The sequence below is a fragment of the Pan troglodytes genome, chromosome 19 (assembly GCF_028858775.2).
Source record: "Pan troglodytes isolate AG18354 chromosome 19, NHGRI_mPanTro3-v2.0_pri, whole genome shotgun sequence".
Taxonomy (NCBI): domain Eukaryota; kingdom Metazoa; phylum Chordata; class Mammalia; order Primates; family Hominidae; genus Pan; species Pan troglodytes.
Window position 1 is genome coordinate 20,153,526 of NC_072417.2, and position 21,546 is coordinate 20,175,071.

Here is a 21,546-nt window from a genome sequence, read left to right on the forward strand (position 1 = left end):
CTCTTCTAGTTTTAAACCCCTTCCCTCCAGCCTCATTTATTTAAGCAAGGGTCAGAGCATTTTACTCCCTTTGCTCATGGTTTCCCCTGCCATGGTGCACTGGAGTTCATAGGTGCACCATGAGCAGGTGGCTGTGCATAGCCTTTCCAGGCTGTGGATGCAAGGCTGCAAAATGGGAAACCCACTCATGCCCAGTCCAATTCTGAGCTGGCTGGGGCGGCGTTGGGTCGAGACCTCTCTATAGCCCTGCTTTCCACCAGCATCAGGAAGGGGAACTGCAAGAGCCATCTAGGCAGGCACCCAGGACTGTGCCAGGTAAGGGGAACTTCCTGGCCTGGCCAGGTGTCTGCATTACAGCTGAGCTTCATGAAGCCCTACATTAGATACCTGTCATCCTTTATGTGTACATAGCTTGAGCCAGATAGAATCTGGAAGACAATTTTGCTGCAAAGAAATAATACATGTCTCAAGGCTTAATGATATTGGTCTATGGATTCTCCACTGGTTGGATTTTTTTGTGCTGCCATCATTTTCCTCCATAAGCATAATTGAGAGAAAGTTGAGTAGATTTACTTTCCTGTTGAAGTTGTCTTTTTTTTTTTTTTTTTTTTTTGTATGTTTTGAGATGGAGTCTTGCTCTGTCGCCCAGGCTGGAGTGCAGTGGCGCAATCTCGTCTCACTGCAAGCTCTGCCTCCCGGGTTCATGCCATTCTCCTGCCTCAGCCTCCCAAGTAGCTAGGACTACAGGGGCCCGCCACCACGCCCAGCTAATTTTTTGTATTTTTAGTAGAGATGGGGTTTCACCACGTTAACCAGGATGGTCTCGATCTCCTGACCTTGTGATCCGCCTGCCTCAGCCTCCCAAATGCTGGGATTACAAGCGTGAGCCACCGCGCCTGGCCGAAGTTGTCTTTCTATATAAGAACATTGCTGTACTCCTGCCCTCCTAAGCCCCTGCAGTTGAACCGGTGTAAGCAGTAGTGAGTGCACTTCAACTCAGATGGGTTTGGTTCATGGGTTTTGTTTTTTTTTTTTTTTTTTTGAGACAGAGTCTCCCTCTGTCACTCAGGCTGGAGTGCAGTGGTGCAATCTTGGCTCACTGCAACCTCTGCCTCCTGGGTTCAAGCCATTCTCCTGCCTCAGCCTCCCAAGTAGCTGGGATTACAGGCGTGTGCCACCACACCTGGCTAATTTTTTGTAATTTTAGTAGAGACGGGGTTTCGCCATGTTGGCCAGGCTGGTGTGGAACTCCTGACCTCAAGTGATCCACCCACTTCGGCCTCCCAAAGTGCTGGGATTACAGACGTGAGCCACCGTGCCTGGCCATGGGGTTTTTCTTCACACTCAGCACTCCTGGGCTGCTGCTACCCTGGACCTGGATTCTAGGACACCAAGACTAAGATCATCTATGTACTTAAAAGCCAACAGCTCAGTATAGTGGAAGTAGATACATATTTATGTATTAATTCAGTAGACATTTGTTAAATACTTCCTTTGGACCGGGCACTGAACCAGGTCTGAGAATATTAAGATGAAGATGACAACCCGGGCTTGTAGTCTATAGGGGGAGGCAGATTTGTGAGCTTAAGAGTTGTTGCAGATTTTTTTTTTTTTGAGACAGAGTCTCACCCTTTCACCCAGTCTGGAGTGCAGTGGCACAATGTTGGCTCACTGCAACCTCCGCCTCCTGGGTTCAAGAGATTCTCTTGCCTCAGCCTCCTGAGATATTTTAACGGGTGTTTCTGTACAGTAAAGAGGAGCAAAAAGAAGAGGATCAAACAGTCAGGAAAGGCTTTGTAAAGGGAGTGGACATTTGATGTCTTAATGAGTAAGCTTTTGCTAGATGGACAATGGAACAGGCGTCCCAGCAAGAGGGAACATTGTGAGTAAAAGCATGGTGCACTTGGGGGAACGTGGAGACGTTTAATACTGCTGGAGCAAAGGTGATGAGAAAACAAGCTGAACAAGCAGGCAGGGCTAGGTGCTCCTTGCTGCAGAGTCATCATGCAGGTGCCCAGGGTCAGGCTTTTAGACACAATGATTCTGATATTTTATCCTGTGATATTTTTTAGCCTGTGAACCAGTGTCTAGTTCCTGCTTTTTAAAGACCAGATGGGGAGAAAAAAGTGCTAGATTCTGACAGCGTCTCCTTCCCTTGGCGATTAGCAAAGAAGTGTGCAGTTGATTGCCCTTTTGTATTTTTCCCTTTGTCTTGAGGATAATAAGTAGACTTGGGTTATGCTTTTCTGCTTAGTTGGATTTGGTTTCTGGGTCACAAAGCAGCCCCTCAGTGCACAACCAGAAGGGAAACAAGCCTGCTAGCTACTTTTGCTACTGATGCAACCACGAGCAGGGACTTTCTGAGTGGGAGAAAGGAATTATTTTACTGTTCCAGTCTTCTCTTGAGAAAGTCTTAAATGAATAGAAAATACATAGCAACATTTTTATTGTACAGAGAGGCACACTGGTTTCTCAAGATGAAACAAAAAAGTCTGCATGGCCGGGTGTGGTGGCTCATGCCTATAATCCCAGCACTTTGGGAGGCCGAGGTGGGTGGATCACTTGAGGTCAGGAGTTTGAGACCAGCCTGGCCAACATGGTGAAACCCTGTCTGTACTAAAAATACAAAAATTAGCCAGGCATGGTGGCGGGCACCTGTAATCTCAGCTACTTGGGAGGCTGAGGCATGAGAATGGCTTGAACCCGGGAGGCGGAGGTTGCAGTGAGCTGAGATCGTGCCACTGCACTCCAGCATGGGCAACAGAGCAAGACTCAGTCTCAAAAGAAAAAAAAAAAAAACGGTCTGCATGTGGGTTTGGGGACTGTGCCTTGCCTGTTTTCTTCTAATGCTTTTCCTTTTTTTTTGAGACAGAGTCTCACTCTGTTGCCCAGGCTGGAGTGCAGTGGTGCAATCTGGGCTCACTGCAACCTCCGCCTCCCAGGTTCAAGCAATTCTCCTTTCTCAGCTTCCCGAGTAGCTGGGATTACAGGTGTCCGCCACCATACCTGGCTAATTTTTTGTATTTTTAGTAGAGACGGGGTTTCACCATGTTGGCCAGGCTGGTCTCAAACTCCTGACCGCAGGTGATCCGCCTGCCTCAGCCTCCCAAAGTGCTGGGATTACAGGTGTGTGCCACCATGCCCGGCCTGTGTCCAGCTTTCTAAGAGGTGAGAGGAAGAAGGCTGATAGCAGAGCAAGGGGTGTGCTGGAGGGCCTGAAGCTCAGGAATTCTTGGGCCCAGCCTTGAGGTGAACTCAGCTTGGAGCCCCAAGAGTAGCAACACCAGGACTTACAGAAGGGCGTGTGCTTGGTGCTCTGCCAGCAGATGCCTAAGCCCTGAGTGGGTTTATCAGAGGCCCAAGGGAGGTGGGTCCTCAGAGGCTTGGGACGAGATCAGAGGAGGCTGAAACTTATCGGTGTCCTGCCTGTTGGTGCTTGTGGCTAACCCTCTAAACGATCCTTGCATGTGCTTATAGATGGCTTCCCAAATACATTGTGGGTGGCTGGTATTCCCTGTTAGAATGGGACCTCCTTCACGGCAGGGACCACATCTCTTAACTTTCTCTGGCTTCTTCTCACAATCCTAGCCCACAAGGTGTGCTCAAAAAATGCTAATCTGTAATGTTTATGCATAAACCACTTTTTTAAGCTTTTCAGTATGATGGGTGTTACGTATGGTGAGTAGGGTGCAGGACATTTTTGCACATGGTGGGAGCAGGGCTGAGTGTGTGTTTTGTTGTTTTGGTTTTTTTTTTCTTTTTTGTTTTGTTTTGTTTTGTTTTTGTTTTGTTTTTTTTGAGACAGGGTCTTACTCTGTTGCCCAGGCTGGAATGCGGTGGCACACTCATAGCTCACTGCAGCCTTGACCTCCTGGGCTTAAGAGATCCTCCCACCGCAGCCTCCTAAGTAGCTGGGAGTGTAGGCACATACCACCATGGCTGGCTAATTTTTTGATTTTTGTAGAGATGGGGTCTCACTATGTTGCTCTTGGTCTCAAACCCCTGGGCTCAAGCAGTCCTCCTACCTCAGCCTCCCAAAATGCTGGGATTATAGGCATGAGCCGCTGTGCCCGTCCACGAGTGTGTTTGTTGACTGGAGGGATGTTGAGCTTCAAAGTCCAAGTGAATTAAATCAGTTTCAGTCCCCAGACTACCTGCCTTGGTAATTATGGTGTCGGCCACAGGCAGTGAGTGGGAGGAGGCCTGGTGGTGGGTTTTCAGGCAGACTCAAAGGACATGGCCTAGCGGCTTCCTAGTTTCCTTTGAGAAATCTTGGTCCTTGCATTTGGCCTGCCCTGCAGTCAGTTCTCATTTCCTTTTGCCCAAGGTCCCTATGAGCAGGTATTTGACCCTCTTTTCCAGGCCCTGAGTCATACCATAGTCCACCATGGTTTGCTTCCTTTTTTACCCACAGCCCTGTTCATTATTCCATCCTTGCAGGCTCACTTCCTGCCTCTTCTACTCCCTGAGGACCCCTTCTCCTAGGAAACCCAACTGCCACCTGTCCTATTACCGCAGTTCCTTTAGTGACTCACCCCAGCCCCAAAGACCTTGGTTGAATCACAAGTGTTCTCTGTCCCAAGGCAGCATCTCATCCTGAGTTAGATTCCTTGGCATTTGTGTTCTATCAGCCATGAGCCCCTGATGGATCTGGGGACCTGAGATGGTGCAAGTGGCAAGGGGCAGAATGGAGGTGGGGCCATAGCTGGCAAGCTCTGCCTAGCAGGTGCCCACACCTCTCATAATCTCCAGAATCTCAGGGTCCTAGTCACCATAGTATGTGCTGTCCACTCTGATTCTGATGCTGCTTGGGTGATCTTGTTCCATTTGCTTCATTTTTTACTTCTCTATTCCAGGTCTTCCATTCCATTTTATTTTTTAAAGTAATTTTAGACTTACAAAAAAGTTACAAATATAGTACAAAGATTTCCCATACACCCTTCACCTACCTTCCCCAAATATTAAGATCTTACTACCATAGCACAATTGTCTACATCAAGAAATTAACACTGGCACACCACTATTAATTAAACTACAGAGGCCAGGCATGGTGGCTCATGCCTGTCATCCCAACACTTTGGGAGGCCTAGGTGAGCGGATCCTTGAGCCCAAGAGTTTGAGACCAGCCTGGGCAACATAGGGAGACTCCATCTCTACCAAAAAAATAAAAACTAGAAAAGTAAACTATGGGCTTTTTTGAGTTTTACCCCTTTTTCTCCCACTCATGTCCTTTTTCTGTTCCAGGACCCCACATTGCATTTAGCAGTCCTGTCCCCTTAGTCTCTCATCCGTAACAGTTCTCAGTCTTTCAGCTGCTTCGTCCAGGTCCCCTCAACTTAAGAATGGGTGTGGTGTGGGGAAATGGGTCCACTCAGCTTGGTTTTGGAGACAGGACAAGAGATAGGGTTGGCCTTGGGCAGGGTGAGTTTTCCTTAGGGCAGTGTGAACTAGGAAACTTCTGCCATATTCCCTTTTGCCTGGGGTAAAGGATGATGCTGCTGATAAGAAGTTGTATCTGTGTGCGTGACCACAGCCCACTTTCTCACCGTGAGCTGGGGAGCCCAGGGTGTCCCCGCTGAGGACTCCCAGTCATGACAGTTCTATTAAACTCTGGGCTCGTCTCCCTAAAAGCTCCCTGGCATGGGGTGGGTGGCCCTGCTGTGCTGAATAAGACCGCCTGCCTATGGGAGGACAGTGTAGAAGACACACGTCTCATGGGACCCTGGTGTGGGCATTGCTGTAGGGGGTGGATCTAGCCCCCTCTGACTCTGCAGAGGGGTCTGTGTCCAGTCGACATCATGGCCAAGCTTTTCTAGGACTGGAAATTAGGAAGAGACTGAGACAATGTCAAGATTAATGACTGGGGACCAGGCCCTCTTACTGTCCTGCAGGACAGTAGTGGACCTAAGGTAGAGCTGACCCCAAACTCAGGTGTGTACATCACGCAATTGCAGTCTGCAGAGCTGCCACAGATGTCACCTGAAAAGCCCAGGCTGATGACACAATGGATGCTCCACTACTTCTCCTGGGGGTCTGCAGCCTGTTCTTTCACTATTGGGCAACACATTCTTGCTGACACTGCCACCATGAAAAGCCATTTGCCTGCTCACTGGAGGGGTCAGTGCTGGTCTAAGGTCCTCTAGGAAAGGTCAGTGTGTCAGGGGCCTGGTGCAGGAGAGGAACTGAGAACCCTGTTCACCCCTTACAGGCAGGGGAAGAAGCAGAAGCAACAGGTGCTTGAGCCTTTGGACACTGAGGCCAGTGGTCTAACCCCTAGGGGCTGTCCCACTTGCTTTGGACAGTTGAGTTCTTCCACTTTGATAATCTCTTGGGCAGCAGGTTAAACTGTTTGGGGAGCTGGGTGCAGTGGCTCACGCCTGTAATCCCAGCATTTTGGGAGGCCGAGGCAGGCGCGTCACCTGAGGTCAGGAGTTTGAAAGCAGCCTGGCCAACATAGTGAAACCTCGTCTCTACTAAAAATACAAAAAATGAGGCTGGGCATGGTGGCTCACACCTATAATCCTAGCACTTTGGGAGGCCGAGGCTGGCGGATCACTTGAGGTTAGGAGTTTGAAACTAGCTTGGCCAACATGGTGAAACCTCGTCTCTATTAAAAAAAAAAAATTAGCTGGGCGTGGTGGTGGATGCCTGTAATCCCGGCTACTTGGGAGGCTGGGAACAAAAGAATTGCATACCCGGGAGGCAGAGGTTGCAGTGAGCTGAGATTGCACCACTGCACTCCAGCCTGGGTGACAGAGCAAGACCCTGTCTTAAAACAAACAAAAAATGTTTTGGCCATTGTGATCCTGTAACCTGGGGAAGGGAAGACTGAGAGGTTGGAGACTGTCAGGGGGTAGAGAGGATGTCACTGGCCAGGGAAGAAGGGATGGATGATGCAGAAGTCAAAAACTGGTAGCTCAAGCGCTGAAACTGGTCCTGCTGTATTTTTAAACAATTGAGCCAACATTGAAAGATCAGATTCCACCCCAAACTCCACATTTCTGGGTTCTCTTACAAAAATCACAAGAGTTTGCATTCTCACATACCATCAACTGGCTGAAGCAGAATAGGGGCACCCCCTGTAGTCGGGGGTGGATGTCCCAGTTTTGCAGTCACACACTCCAATATTTGCCCTAAGCAGAGGGTCACTGACATTGACCACAGTACTTGCTTTGTTTTCCCTATGGTTAAAAACAGTTTCCCTCCTCGTCCCTGAGGCACTGGGGTTGCAGTGGGCCTGTGTTTAATCAAGGTACATGCGGGAGTCTATTTTGAAGCTGAAGAGAAAGAGGGGGGTTGAATAGCAGTGGGGCTTGAGATGAACCCCAGGAAGAAGAGAGAATAGTAGTGGGGTTTGAGGTGAAGCCCATGCTGACTAGGAGGGCTCTGAAACACAGGTGGAGGGAGGAAAGCGAGGGGTCCCAGACCACTGCTCAGGAAGGTTCTAGTGATGAAGGAGCCAAGATCAGACCAGGCCTTAGGAGGCAGAGAAGATGCCTTCATTTTTATTCAGAATTGAAATAATCAACAGCTTAACTTCTTTGGCCCAATTTCTGGGTGTGGCAACTTTAAGGGGCAACCTTAAAGGGGCCTCAGGTTTGGGCAGTGGAAGACTCAAATGGAGAACCCGAACACCCCATTCTCTGCACTCAGACCAGGACAGCTTGCATCCATCCGCTCAGGGCTCCTACACACCTACCCTGGGCTTGGGGATAGGTCTGAACCCTTCTCTTGCTCCATCTTGTCTTCCTCAAAATATGTCATGTGGCAGGCTGTAACGTCAGCACTGTCATCAAACAAGCCTGGGGCCTCACAAGGGCACTGGAAAGATGATTTTTTTTCTTTTTTTTGAGACAGAGTCTTGCTCTGTCACCCAGGCTGGAGTGCAGTGGCATGATCTCGGCTCACTGCAACCTCTGCCTACTGGGTTCAAGCAATTCTCCTGCCTGCCTCAGCCTCCCGAGTAGCTGGGACTACAGGCATGCGCCACCACGCCCGGCTAATTATTATATTTCTTAGTAGAGACAGGGTTTCACTATGTTGGCCAGGCTGGTTTTGAACTCCTGACCTCAAGTGATTCACCCGCCTCGGCCTCCCAAAGTGCTGGGATTACAGGCATGAGCCACTGTGCCCGGCCAGAAAGATGATTGTAAAAATGGACTGGGTGGTTTGAAGGAAGGGCAAGGAAGACCCATTTGCTGGTTTTGTTAAAGAAAAAAAAAAAAGTACATATAATGCCTGGATTTGCCTTTGGGAGGGAAGTCCTGCCCAGTCCCCCTTTCTTCCAGGCATGGAATCCTAGGCTCTGGGATAATGGGCACAATGCCAAGTGTCAGCTGGACAGAGAGGAAGGGCATGAGGGATGGGCTTTGGTGCACATGACGCTGGGGACAGTAGAGGACAGAGGAGGAACTACACATGTGGGGCCCCTACCCTTGAGCTGCACCCAGATTTTCATCAAGGGCCCATCAGGATCAGGTGTCTGTGGGAGCCTCTTGCCTAGGGTGAGCTTAGACTGCATCACACCTTCAACAGTTCCCCTGCAACTCTCAAATAATGGATAGGTTAAAGCCAGAGGAGGGTTAATTTGCCCACAAGTCTTTCTGTGCTTTCCTTGTGCCATCACTCAGCTAGGCAGAATACACTCTCTCGCTCTCAGCCATCCCAAGGGAGGCAGAGATGATCAGACATAACTTTTGAACCCCCATCTCACTGGAGAAGGGAAATCCTACACGGGAAATGCTCGTCCTGCCCAACTTGGGGCTGGCACCTTCATTTCCAAATGATGCTGGGGAGTCAGGTCAGTTTCTGTACTGGAAGCATAAAGCACATGGCTTGAAATCAGCTCCCAGGAAAGGATCATTCTTTGTGCCTGAGAGCAAAGCCAAGGGAAACATGTGGCAAAAAGAGGTCACTTTGTTAATATTCCCCATCTCTCCACCAATCCCCTTATTCAGAATGCAGCAAGGCAGTTTTCTAGTCATGCAGTCCACGCATGAGGAATAAATACACCTCATGTCTTCCACCTGCTGCCAGTGCGGTGATGAGATGCAGAGCTGAGGGGCTGAGGAAGAGGCTTCTGTGTCAAGGTAGATTCAGCTGGTGGTCTAGTATTGCCCAAACGACTTCCGTAGGGATAGGAAAGGCCCCTGCTTGTTAACAAAGAAGAGGGGAAGGGCAGAGAACCTGGATCCATCTGAGATCTGTGGGCTTTTTACTTTTTCAGCCATTTGAGGGTTGACTGGCTCTAAGGAAAAGCTGTTTGCTGGCAGACACAGGTGGCTGGTGACAAAGGGAACAGAGCAGGGGAATGGATAGCTCAAAACGAGCCTCGCCACTCCTGAACAGAACAGCAATCCCAGCTGTGTCCTTTCGAGGGTGAGTGAAAGCACATGCTGTCCTCTACATGCTTGAGGCGGACTTGCCTGTCTCTTCAGGCCGGATGCTCTTCAGGGCCCTGTGGGGCTTAAACACATGTACTGAGCTAGCTCCAATCTTAATCTGCACAACATCGCAACCCCTGAGTTCCTATTAGCTCTGCAAAACAAAGCAAAACAAATCCCCACCAAAATTTCAGATTTGTAGCATCTGCTAAAACCAAAAGGCACAATCAACTTCTTGTCCTCTCTGGGTTACTGGGCAGGCGATATAGAAGGAACCAGAATCTGTGGCCAGAGTCCTCTGTCGGGTGCAGCTGGGCTCCAGGCCTCTCTAGCTGCCAAGCCCTCCCAGGAACCTGCCTCGCCCTTCACTTTGGGAAGGGACCCTGGCCCTTGGGGAAATGCATTGTTGCCAGACTGTAGCCTTCTGGAGGGGACTGAGCCAAGGCCCCATTGGCTCTCCTCTCTAAGCTTATTAATGGGCTCTGAGGCCAATGCCTTCCTCCAGGGGTTGGGGAGGTGGGTGGAAGAGCTAACTTGCTGGCTGAGGTCACTGCTGTAACTTGGCTCTTCGTATCTGCTTTGTGTACAGGCAAAACTGGCTTACAGAAGAAAAAGGCAGGAACACCTGCATTGGGCCCTGGCCCTTGGAGGTGCTCTGGGGGCTCGTGCCAGTGTCATGAGGTATATGTGGCCGCGGCCCCTTTTGGGCATGTGGCTTGGGTTTGCCGAGGGTCAAGAGGGCAAGGTCCTACCTTGGTCCCAGTGTGGATCGCTCTGAGAGACCACAGCTCCCTCCTCTGGAGTCCCCTCTCCGAGCTCTCCAAGGGAAAAGACAAAGGAAGCCGAACTGCCAAGTTGAAGATTTTGCCTCAGGCAACTAAATTTATTAGCAAGAAAAAATTTTTGTCAGCCCAGTGCTGACCAACAAAGTACGTTAATAAAGGATAACAAATCTGTCACTTAATTCATAAAACATACCTCAAGCAGTTACAACTAAAAATAAAGTTGGATTTTTGTTTAATTTAAAAGCCTCAAAAATAACAAGCAATATGTTTTTAAACATGTAGTAGACACAATTGTCTATTATACAATATACACTGTACACAAGTAGAGCTTGGGCCGGGCAGGGGTGAGGTGAAGGGAGAGGGAGGAGGTGCAGGATGCGCAGGTGCTGTTATCTGAATCCAGATTTGAGTTTAAATGCTGTGTCATTTAGAAAAGGGAATTGCTAGAGTGAGAAAAAATTCATATGCTCATCATTGCCCCCAACCCTCAACTGAAAGCAGGCATCAGGGAGGTGAATAACAAGGAAAGGAAGAAGGGAGCAATTAAATAAAACTTCTTTAAAGCACACACAGTACACAGTGTTCATCATCTGAAGTAGAGAGTATAAGGCAACGTTCTCCATAGAAAAAGAGGGGGATCAGGAGTCGGTGGGTGTCTTTACTTTTTAAATAGAGCTGGAATGTGCTGGAGGAGAGGTTGTGGCGGGGCTGGGCACATGGAGTGGAGGTGGCCCCGAGTCTCTCCAGAGGTGGGTGCCGAGCCCCAGGGCGTCCACAGTGGCCGGCAGGGCCAGGGAGGTGCAGGAGAGGGGGCATGGCACGACGCGACTCCGGCAGAGTTGGGAGCGGGGATCGGGGTGGGGGGTAGGGGCTCACTTTGCTCCTCGACGGAGTGAAATGCATGTTTTTCCTTTGGAAATAAGGGTTCCCACGCGTCCTGGTTTAGAACGTCTCATTGGGCACGGCCAGTGTCCACAGTCTGGGCAGGCCGGGAGCTCGTGGTGAGGGGAAGGGCCAAGGCGGAGCCAAGGGGCTTCAGAAGGAGGACAATACAGGGAACAGAGCCCCTTCCTGTGGGGACAGTTGCAGAACAGGAGTGGGGCTGAGGGCAGGCCCAAGGCAGCCACAGGGCTCCTTTCCACCAGGGGCCCAGGGAGGACACAGGTGGGGGACTGCATCTTCAGGGCCTCCCGCCGCAGTTGGCCTTACAAGTTCTTCGTGACCAGGTGGGTCTTGTAATGCTTGGTGAGGTGGTCACTCCTCATGAAGCGCTTCTGACACTGGGCGCACTCAAAGCGTTTGTCCCCTGGGAAAAGGAGATGCTCATCACCCACAGACCCTGTGCACAGACCCTGTCTCTGCCCAAAAAGGTGGGGTGCGTGTGAGGTGCACCCAATCAAGCTGACATGGCCTTGTCACCACATTCTGCCCACCTCCTGCTCTCATATTTGCTCACTGGTGCCTACTCATCTAAATCTTTTTGTTTGTTTGTTTGAGATGGAGTCTCACTCTGTTGGCCAGGCTGGAGTGCAGTGGCACAATCTCCACTCACTGCAACCTCCACCTCCCAGGTCAAGCAATTCTCCTGCCTCAGCCTCTCAAATAGTTGGGACTACAGATGCCCGCCACTGCACCCAGCTAATTCCTGTATTTTTGTAGAGACAGGGTTTCGCCATGTTGTCCAGGCTGGTCTCGAACTCCTGACCTCAAGTGATCCGCCCACCTTGGCCTTCCAAAGTGCTGGGATTACAGGCACGAGCCATCAGGCTTGGCCCCTACTCATCTAAATCTCTTTATCAATTCTCATTTCTCTCTGACCCCCCATTTGACCTCTCCAGTCTATTTCGTTCCCATTCTTTGTCCCTGGAGCCTCTGCACCTAAGAGTCTTCCCGTGCAAGGCTGTCTGCCTGCTTTCTTCTTTTGTCCCTCTGACTTTGAACCTGGATCAGCATCCTCCCCATCGCAGGAAAATTCCCCTCCACCCTGACCTTGCCAGCCCTGAGCACTCACTTAGTTGGAACCATGCTGACCCCAACTGCTTTTCTGTGGAGTGTTGACTCCTCTGCCTTTTGGGGAGTAGGACCTGTCCCACCACACTGGCCAGGAGCTGGAGCTCTGGGTCACGCTTCCCTCAGCCCTCTAGCCCCAGGACAGGTGTCTGCTCACTGCGGGCATTCACTATAGCACTGTTTGCCAAAGTGTATGTGTGGACCACTGTGGATACCCAGGACAATTTCAGGTGGTAGATGTATAATCCTTTTTTTTTTAAGAGATGAGCTCCCGCTATATTGCCCTGGCTGGTCTCGAACTCCTAGGCTCAAGTGATCACCTGCCTCAGCCTCCCAAAGAGCTGGGATTACAGGTGTGAGCCACTGTGCCCAGCTTGGATCAACATTTTTAATAGTTTTGCATTGATTTGCTAGTACCTAAAACTATAACTGTGATATCTCACTTTGGGAGGCAGAAGAGGGAGGATCATCTGAGTCCAGGAGTTTGAGACCAGCCTGGGCAACACAGTAAGACCCTGTCTCTACAAAAATTTTAAAATTAGCCAGGTGTGGTGGTGCATGCCTGTAGTCCCAGCTACTCAGGAGGTTGAGGTGGGAGAATCGCTTGAGCCCAGGAGTTCAACACTACAGTGAGCCAAGATTGTGCCACTGCACTCTAGCCTGGGTGAAAGAGTGAGACCCTGTCTCAAAAAAAAAAACAAAAAGCCATGGCAGGGCCTGGGTTTGAACCTGGCCGCACCAGTCACTAGCTGTGTGACTGGGCCAGCTCTCCATGCCTCAGTAAAATGGGCATCAACAGGCCGGTGCAGTGGCTCACGCCTCTATTCCTAGCACTTTGGGAGGCCGAGGTGGGTGGATTACCTGAGGTCAGGGGTTCGAGACCAGCCTGGCCAACATGGTGAAACCCCGTCTCTACTAAAAATACAAAAATTAGCTGGGTGTGGTGGTGGGTGCCTGTAGTCCCAGCTACTTGAGAAGCTGAGGCAGGAGAATTGCTTGAACCCAAGGAGTGGAGGCTGCAGTGAGCCGAGATCGCACCACTTCACTCCAGCCTGGGCAAAAGAACAAAACTCCATCTCCAAAAAAAAAAAAAAAAAAAAAAAAGGCATAAACAAAGTATCCTCCCATAAAGTCCTTACCAGGATCAACTGAGGTAATCAGTAAAGTGCTTAGTACTGTGCTTGGCACACCATGTCAGTGTTTGTTAAATAACTATGCTGACATGGCAAAAGTTATCAGGTTGTGTCATGCAATGACAACTATTCCTTTCCCATTACTTGGGGAAACAACAGTGATAACGGAATGGCTTGAAAATAATTTCCTATGTCATCCCTGGATAGTCTGTAGCTTTTGCTCAGTGTGGCAGTTCCAGGAGTGTCAATGTTGCTAAAGCCGGTACAGTGGGGGTGGGAGGAGAGGCAGGAATTTGACCTCTGTGGGTGGAGGGTCCCGAAGGCAGAGGGCTGACCTGTGTGGGTGCGAGCATGCCGTTGGAGCTCGTCACTCCGTGTGAACCTCTTCCCACAGAAGAACCAGTTGCAGACAAAGGGCCGCTCGCCAGTGTGCAGGCGCACATGGGCACGCAGCAAGGACGTCTTACGGAACGTCTTGCCACAGTCGGGGATGTGGCACACGTGCTTCTTCTTGCCCTGCTCTCCAGACCTGAGAATTGGGGTGAGGGTGGAGTGGAGGGAATAGGAAGAGGAGAGAAAAGCGGTAGAGGATGGGGCAGGAACAGGATGCAGTGAGGATGTGGGGTCAGGTCAGAGAGCACAAGGAGGCAGGGGGCAAGGTGGCACAGAGCTGCCAGCTCTTCCTTGCCTGGTCTGTGCCAGCTTGCAGCTCTGGACAACTGTCCAGGAGGGGCTTGGGGAACACAGGCCAGCCTTGTGGCTTGGGCCTTCTCCTTGAATTACCTCTTCTCCCCATCCTTGCAGTTGGGACACGTGCAGGCCATGCGGCGCCGCTTCTCCCCGGGCTGGGTCTCTCCGGCCAGGGCTTGTTCCATTTGCAGCTGGATCTGGGTGGGGCTCAGCCCACTGATGGTCAGGTTGTTCCCAGAAACATTCTGCACTGTCAGCTGCTGCTGCCCTGTGGGGACGAAGAGGGGCAGAGTTCAGGGTGAGGAAGCCTGAAACCTCGAGTCAACCCTTCTGCCCTTCTGCACATGACAAAGATGATAATCACAGCAGCTATTTTTGAGAGCCTGCTATATGTTGGATATCATTTTAAGGACCTTTGTACAGGGACTCATTTAATCTCCACGACCCTATAAAATAGGTACTATCATCAGCACTTTACAGATGAAGAAACTGAGGCTCAATAACATATCAAGATCACACAGCTAGTAAGTGGTAGAACCCAGATCTGAACCCAGGAAGCCCACTTCAAAGTCAGTGCCCTGAACCACTGTACTATGTAGGCAGAATTTGCTTTAGAATATTGCCCACATGATTTCAGCTGGGAAGGGTCTTAAGACATTTCTTCCTGAATCTCCTCCAACCTTAGGCCCTTGTGAGATACCAACTCTGCTTTTAGGAAAGTCTCCAGGGATTTCTGTTAAAAAGACAGAGGTCACAGGCTAGGTACAGTGGCTCATAGCTGTAATCCCAGCACTCTGGCAGGCAGGACAATTGCTTGGGCCCAGGAGTTCAAGACCAGCCTGGGCAACATAGGGAGACCCCCATCTCTACAAAAAACTAAAACATTGGCCGGGCATGGTGCTACATGACTGTAGTCCCAGCTACTCAGGAAGAAGAAGTAGGAGGACTGCTTGAGCCCAGGAGGCTGAGGCTGCATTGTCATGATCGTGCCACTGCACTTCACCCTGGATGACAGAGCGAGGCCCTGAGGCCATGTCTTAAAAAAAAAAAACCAAAAAACACAAAAGAGGACACAGTTCTATGGGCTTTGGGAAAAATCAGATCCTCTAGGACGCCTTATCCTCTTGGGGGTCACCTCAAGAGGGAAAAGCAAATGTGTTAAAGTGCTAAACATTCATTAAGGATGGGCTGGGTACGGTGGCTCACAGCTGTAATCCCAGCATTTTGGGAGGCTGAGGCGGATGGATCACCAGGTCAGGAGTTCAAGACCAGCCTGGCCAAGACGGTGAAACCCCGTCTCTACGAAAAATACAAAAATTAGTCGGGCGTGGTGGTGGGCGTCTATAATCCCAGCTACTCGGGAGGCTGAAGCAGAGATCGTGCCACTGCACTCCAGCCTGGGCGACAGAGCGAGGCTCTGTCTCAAAAAAAAAAATTCATTAAGGATGAAGAGAAATTCAGAGAGCTCCCCCTACATAAGGAGCCATTTTTGCTAGGTTGCTCCAATTTTTCCTTTGGTTATTTGCAAGGCTGGTTTCACAGCATAAATCTCACCACTGAACTGAAGTGCAGCACAAACTATTCTGACTGCCAGGGCTCCCTTCTTTTCTTCCAACCTTAACGCAAGGCTTTCTCCTTCAAGAAGCCGTCTTTGCGTTTGGATGTCAGTTGGAAAGTTTTCCGAGTACATCTGTCTTCTCTGTCTTCAGCTGTCAGATGGGGACATGTGCCTTAAACTATCTCTGAGTGCTATTGTAAGGACTAGGTGAGAAGCTGCAGGTGGACGTACCCTTAAGCTATGATGGACAGCATCCTCACTATTGTTACTGGAAATCCCGGGGCCAGCCCATAGTTTCCACCTGCTAGGAGCAGGTACCACTGCCAACACCCTGGCCACAGGGGCCATCCTCACCGCCTGTGTTGGTGATGGTGACAGGCACGCCCTGGACCTGGACACCATTGATGTTGATGGTCTGCATTGCCTGGGCAGCTGCCGCCAACTGGGCTGCATTCAGGCTGATGATGCTCCCGGCTGGGGCAATCTTTGGCAGGGGACGCTCTTTTCGGAGAATTGCAGCTGAGTGCTTTTTGCTGGTCCCACTCAGATGGGGAGCACGGGATGCAGGGCTGCTACAGGTGGTGTTAGAGGTGGCTGCAGCTGTTGCTGGGGGGCTGTCCTGGACAAGGACTGTCTGCACCTCACCAGAAGGCGTGCGGATGTAGACCTGGGAGGGGCCAGAGAAAAAAAATCAGTGCCTGGAAGAGACTAGGTTCCTGGGGCCTTCAAATGTCCCTGCCCAAGTGAGAACTGGGGGCGCCTGTCCACTAAAAGTCTCTTCAATTCACCCAAACCTACATTTATACACAGCTAATGCTCAACAAAGGGCTGTTGCATCCTATACTAAGCTGGCGAATGTTGACTATTGATTTGAAATCAAACGTTGAATTTACTTAGCATGGAAAAAGTAATTGCCAAGAATCAGAATTGGAGATTTAGAAGGCAGTGCACTGTGAATGACCATCAAACAAATGACACAGGTTCACTTTAGTTTTTAAGAGCCACATTTTAGAGCCCAGGAATTCCAGGTTTTTGTAAGCTATGATTCCTCTACTGCACTTAGCCTGGGTGACAGAGCAATACGCTGTCTCAAAAAAAAAAAAGTTTCTGGTCTTTGTTATCAGAAAAAAAAAAAGAGCCACATATTAATGAAAAACAACTTTTCTCCAATTCAGATTGACAAACATGGAAAATAAAATATGCTCATTGTTGGTGAGACACCAGGAAACAGACACTTGTATATTAGGAGTGGAAGTATGATGTGGGCTAACCTTGCTGGAAGGAAATTTGGGAATATGTATCAAAAACCTTAAAAATACGCATATTAGAGGCTGAGCAGGACAAGGAGGGCATTTGTAGCGGGGAGGAGGGTGTCCGTGGTGGGTAGGGAATGGCGGTGGCAGGCTGAGGAGGGTGTCTCTATGGGAGAGCTAATGGCTGTGGGAGACTGGCTGCATACCGAGGACTTATCCAGAAAGGAAGCATGTTAAGGATAATAGGAGTGAGGGCTCTCACTGTCACAGAAGGGAGTTATGGAAAGGGAGAAGGCTAGATGGAACACTGTGGTGCTAGATGGGAATTAGAGACATTGGTGGAAACTCATGGGTTTCAATATATATAGACAGAGAAATATAGATTCAAATGTGTGTATATGTGTATGTGTATACGTGTGTGTGTCCTTATATAAGTTTATCTACATCTATCTATGTAGACATTGCATAGGTATGTCTATTTATATATACTTCCTAGCTGTGTCCATTGAGAAGGGCTGGGACCAATGAGCTTACCTAGCACCCAGGCCTTAGCTTGTAACTCACATGCTCCACTAAAAGGAACCCAGGCTCCTTGGAGAAATAGCTGATTCCAGGGTTGGGGCAGGGAAGGTACAAGGAAAGCCTGGAACACTTGCACCAGAAAGTAAAGAAATGCTTACAGAATGGTGGGGACTTGAAAAGATACAAGCCAGCTTAAAGGGGCACCCACTGGCCAAATCTAGGTCAATGAAAACATCAAAATAATCTTAACAGATTATAACCCAGTGAATAAAACAGGAATCTGGCTGGGTGCAGTAGTTCACGCCTGTAATCCCAGCACTTTGGGAGGCCAAGGCAGGCAGATCACTTGAGGTCAGTGGTTCGATACCAGCCTGGTCAACTTGGTGAAACCCTGTCTCTACTGAAAATACAAAAAAAATTAGCCAGGAGTGATGGCGCACGCCTGTAATCCCAGCTACTGGGGAGGCTGAGGTAGGAGAACTGCTTGAACCTGGGAGGTGGAGGTTGCAGTGAGTCGAGATTGTGCCACTGCACTCCAGCCTGGGTGACAGAGTGAGACTTCATCTCAAAAAAACAAAAAAGCAGCAATCCGTGAGTCCATAATGACATAAATAAATAAATGGGGAGGAAGACAATGACAGAATTAAAAAGAGGCAATCACATCCTTCAATGAGAGGAACCAGGAATCTGAGAAGAAATGGTTGACCCTAAGGCTGAGGTTGGGAAAATATAAGGAATGAAGTTCAGACACATGCTACGACAGGATGAACCTTGAAACATGCTAAGTGAAGGAAGCCAGTCACCAGACACATGCTATAACATGGAAGAACCTTGAAAACATTACAAATAGACCAGTACTTGTCAGGGGCTGCAGAGAGGAGGAAATAAATGGGGAGTGATGGCTAAAGGGTAGAGAGTTTCTTTTTGGGGTGAAGAAAATGTTCTAAAATTATGTAGAGGTAATGGCTGCACAACTCTGTGAATATACTAAAAATCACTGAATTGTATACTTTAAAAGGGTAAGTTTCATAGTATGTGAATGTTTCAGTAAAGCTGATTTTATAAAAAAAAAAGAATGAGAGCCTGTCAGAGGGATATAAGAGCCAACCTGAAGGCTGGGTGTGGTGGCTCGCGCCTGTAATCCCAGCACTTTGGGAGGCCGAGGCGGGTGGATCACAAGGTCAGGAGTTCGAGACCAGCCTGGCCAAGATGGTAAAACCCCATCTCTACTAAAAAAATACAAAAATTGGCCGGGTGCGGTGGCTCATGCCTGTAATCCCAGCACTTTGGGAGGCTGAGGCGGGCGGATCACAGAGTCAGGAGATCGAGACTACCCTGGCTAACATGGTGAAACCCCGTCTCTACTAAAAATACAAAAAATCAGCTGGGCACGGTGGCGCTCGCCTGTAGTCTCAGCTAGTCGGGAGGCTGAGGCAGAATTGCTTGAACCCGGGAGGCAGAGGTTGCAGTGAGCCGAGATGGCGCCACTGCACTCCAGCCTGGGTGACAGAGTGAGACTTCGTCTCCAAAAAAAAAAAAAATTCAAAAATTAGCAGGGCGCAGAGGCGGGTATCTGTAATCCCAGCTATTCGGGAGGCTGAGGCAGGAGAACCGCTTGAACCTGGGAGGCGGAGGTTGCAGAGAGCCGACCTGAAAAGAGCTGCCAATGGCCAAAGAGAAAAAAAGAGCCGACCTGAAAGAGCTGCCAATGGCCAAAGTTGACCTTTAGCCTTCAAAAGTGTCAAGGTCATGATGGTCAAGTAAAGAATGAGGAAGTCATCCTGGCCAACACGGTGAAACCCCGTCTCTACTAAAAATACAAAAAAAATTAGCCGGGCGTGGTGGCACGCGCCTGTAATCCCAGCAACTCGGGAGGCTGAAACAGGAGAATCGCTTGAACCCAGGAGTTGGAGGTTGCAGTGAGCCAAGATCGCCACTGCACTCCAGCCTGGCGACAGAACGAGACCCCATCTCAAAAAAACAGAAAAAAAAAAAAAAAAAAAGGAATGACAGTGTTTCAGATCAAAAGAGACTAAGGAGACAACTAAACGTAATGTGTAATATTGGATCAGATCCTTTGCCACAAAGGAATTAGTGGGGCAAGTGGTGAAAACAGAGTGGGGTCTTGGAATTAGCAGTGTGTTTCATTGCTAATTTCCTGGGTTTGACGATTGTATTGTGGTAATGTAGAATGTCCTTGTGTGTAGGAATTAAAGCGTTCAGAAATGACAAGGGGGATCATGGTGGCAATTTACACTCAAGTGAGTCAAAAGGAAAAAAGTTCTTTGTAAAAAAAAAATCCTGTTGTGATTTTGATTTGGGTAATTTTTAATTCCTGGATTATTTATGACTGTGCTTCTTCTCACTTAAAAGCTAACAAACATCTCATCTCTTTAAAAAAAAATTTTTTTTTTTTAAATAGAGACAGGGTCTCTGTCACCCAGGCTAAAATGCAGTAGAATGATCATAGTTCACTGCAATCTCGAACTCATGGGTTCAAGTGATCCTCCCACCTCAGCCTCCCGAATAGCTGGGACTACAGGTGTGTAGCACCATGCCTCACTAATTTTTAATTTTTTTGTAGAGATGGGGTCTTGCTATCTTGCGCAGGCTGGTCTTGAATTCCTGGGCTCAAGCAATCTCTAGCCTCAGCCTCCCAAAGTGCTGGGATTACAGGCATAAACTACCTCACCTGGCCCATTTCTTAGTAAATATGCAAATCTCATTCCCAGTTTTCTGATATATGCCCCTTTTTCAAATCACTGATATTTTATGTCTGATTTTGTGTGTGTGTGTGTATGCATGCATGCATGTGTGTGTGTGTATTTGCATCTGAAGGTTCAGCAAGCTTTTTTTATAAAGGGCTGGAGAGTAAATATTTTAGGCTTTGTGGGGCATATTGTCTCTGCTACTTAACTGTGCTGCTACTGTAGTGCAAGGGCAACACAAATGGACGTGTCGGCACTCCAATTAAACTTTATTTACAAAAACAGGTGGGTGGGCTAGATTTGGCTTGAAAGTTGGTCACAGACTGCAAACCTCTAATATAGAATACAAATTTTTAAAAAATGTATGTGTCCTTGACCCACTTTCAGGGATTTATTTAGCTGTAAGATTGGAAACAGCCTAGATATATACAGTTAACAAGGTATCAGTTGTATAATAATCAGCATGTTGGGATGTTATAAAGCTGTGTAGTCATGAAAAAATAATACTGTAGCTACATCTTTCTGCATATGTATCATTATTTCCTTAGGGAAGACCTGGGTTTTAGTCCTGTCTCCATCAACCTCAAGAAATGGGACCTCATGGAAGGGAGGGGAGGCAATGCCGAGGATGTGCTCCTGAGCAGGTGCCACAATTCTTCACCTGTAAGGTAGGTCTGATCATGGGAATTCACAGATATTTGTGATAGACGACTTATAAAAAATCACCTGGCAACATAAAATATCACCTGTAGGGTAGGTCTGATCATGGGAATTCACAGATATTGTGATAAATGACTTATAAAAAATACCTGGCAACATTAAATATGCCAGAAGGGTGAATTCCTGTGTGATTTCTATGTCCACAGTTCAAATTCAAGGGCTCTCTTCTCCACCCAGGAAATTACACAACTTCCCACTCTCAGTCATTCGGTTCTTCCTCTATAGACAACTAGGTCATACATTCCTCGATGGCAGGAACTGTTTTTTATATTAAAAAAAAAAACTCCTCAATTTTAATGGTAGCACCTGCTACACATAAGACACAAGAGTCAAGGTGGAAGATGGAAGAGTGTGGGGTCTGAAGTTACAAATCTCAATTGACTCCTGGTTCCTGTCATTTATGCCCTATTTGATCTTGGATACTTCATAAATTATCTGAGTTCAGGGTTATCCATCTGCAACATGGGCACAATTACTGGCACTTAGCAGGCATGAACAAAGAATAAAACTTGCCTCACAGAGCCAAAGAGATTCCAGAGTATTAGAGCACATTAATAAATGCCAAAAATAAGAACATTCTTGTTGAATTCAGCATCCCAGTTTGGCAGGAAGCAGTGGCTCAGCCTGGCATGGTGGCATACACCTGTAGTCCTGGCTACTCAGGCTGAGGTGGGAGGATTGCTTGAGCCCAGGAGATTAAGACTGTAGTGACCGCATCACTGCACTCCAGCCCGGACAACAGAGTACGACCCTATCTCAAAAAAAAAAACACCCTAAAACAAAC

The 21,546-nt window shown here is 48.6% G+C and overlaps 1 protein-coding gene and 1 long non-coding RNA gene across 35 annotated transcripts in view; one reads left to right on the forward strand and one right to left on the reverse strand.

The window, feature by feature from the left end:
• Positions 1–21,546, forward strand: part of LOC104002793 (uncharacterized) — a 41,735-nt gene that overhangs the window by 810 nt on the left and 19,379 nt on the right. For both annotated transcript variants that reach the window (XR_010152801.1, XR_010152802.1), the window contains exon 2: positions 20,591–20,710. This is a non-coding gene — a long non-coding RNA (uncharacterized LOC104002793). The remainder of the gene's footprint in view (positions 1–20,590; positions 20,711–21,546) is intronic.
• SP2 (Sp2 transcription factor) overlaps positions 7,478–21,546 on the reverse strand; it is a 35,654-nt gene continuing 21,585 nt past the window's right edge. For 9 of the 33 annotated variants that reach the window (XM_054671240.2, XM_063798318.1, XM_063798322.1 and 6 more), the window contains 6 exons: positions 15,914–16,226; positions 14,095–14,269; positions 13,647–13,840; positions 11,378–11,474; positions 10,136–10,260; positions 7,478–9,465 (listed from right to left, as the gene is read on the reverse strand). In XM_054671240.2, the coding sequence (XP_054527215.1) occupies positions 9,434–9,465; positions 10,136–10,260; positions 11,378–11,474; positions 13,647–13,840; positions 14,095–14,269; positions 15,914–16,226 (936 nt within the window). In that variant the 3' untranslated portion in view covers positions 7,478–9,433. Of the gene's footprint in view, positions 9,538–10,135; positions 10,261–10,383; positions 11,475–13,646; positions 13,841–14,094; positions 14,270–15,790; positions 16,227–21,546 lie in introns of those variants that run through there. The other 24 variants (XM_016931554.4, XM_016931553.4, XM_063798317.1 and 21 more) reach the window with 5 other exon arrangements.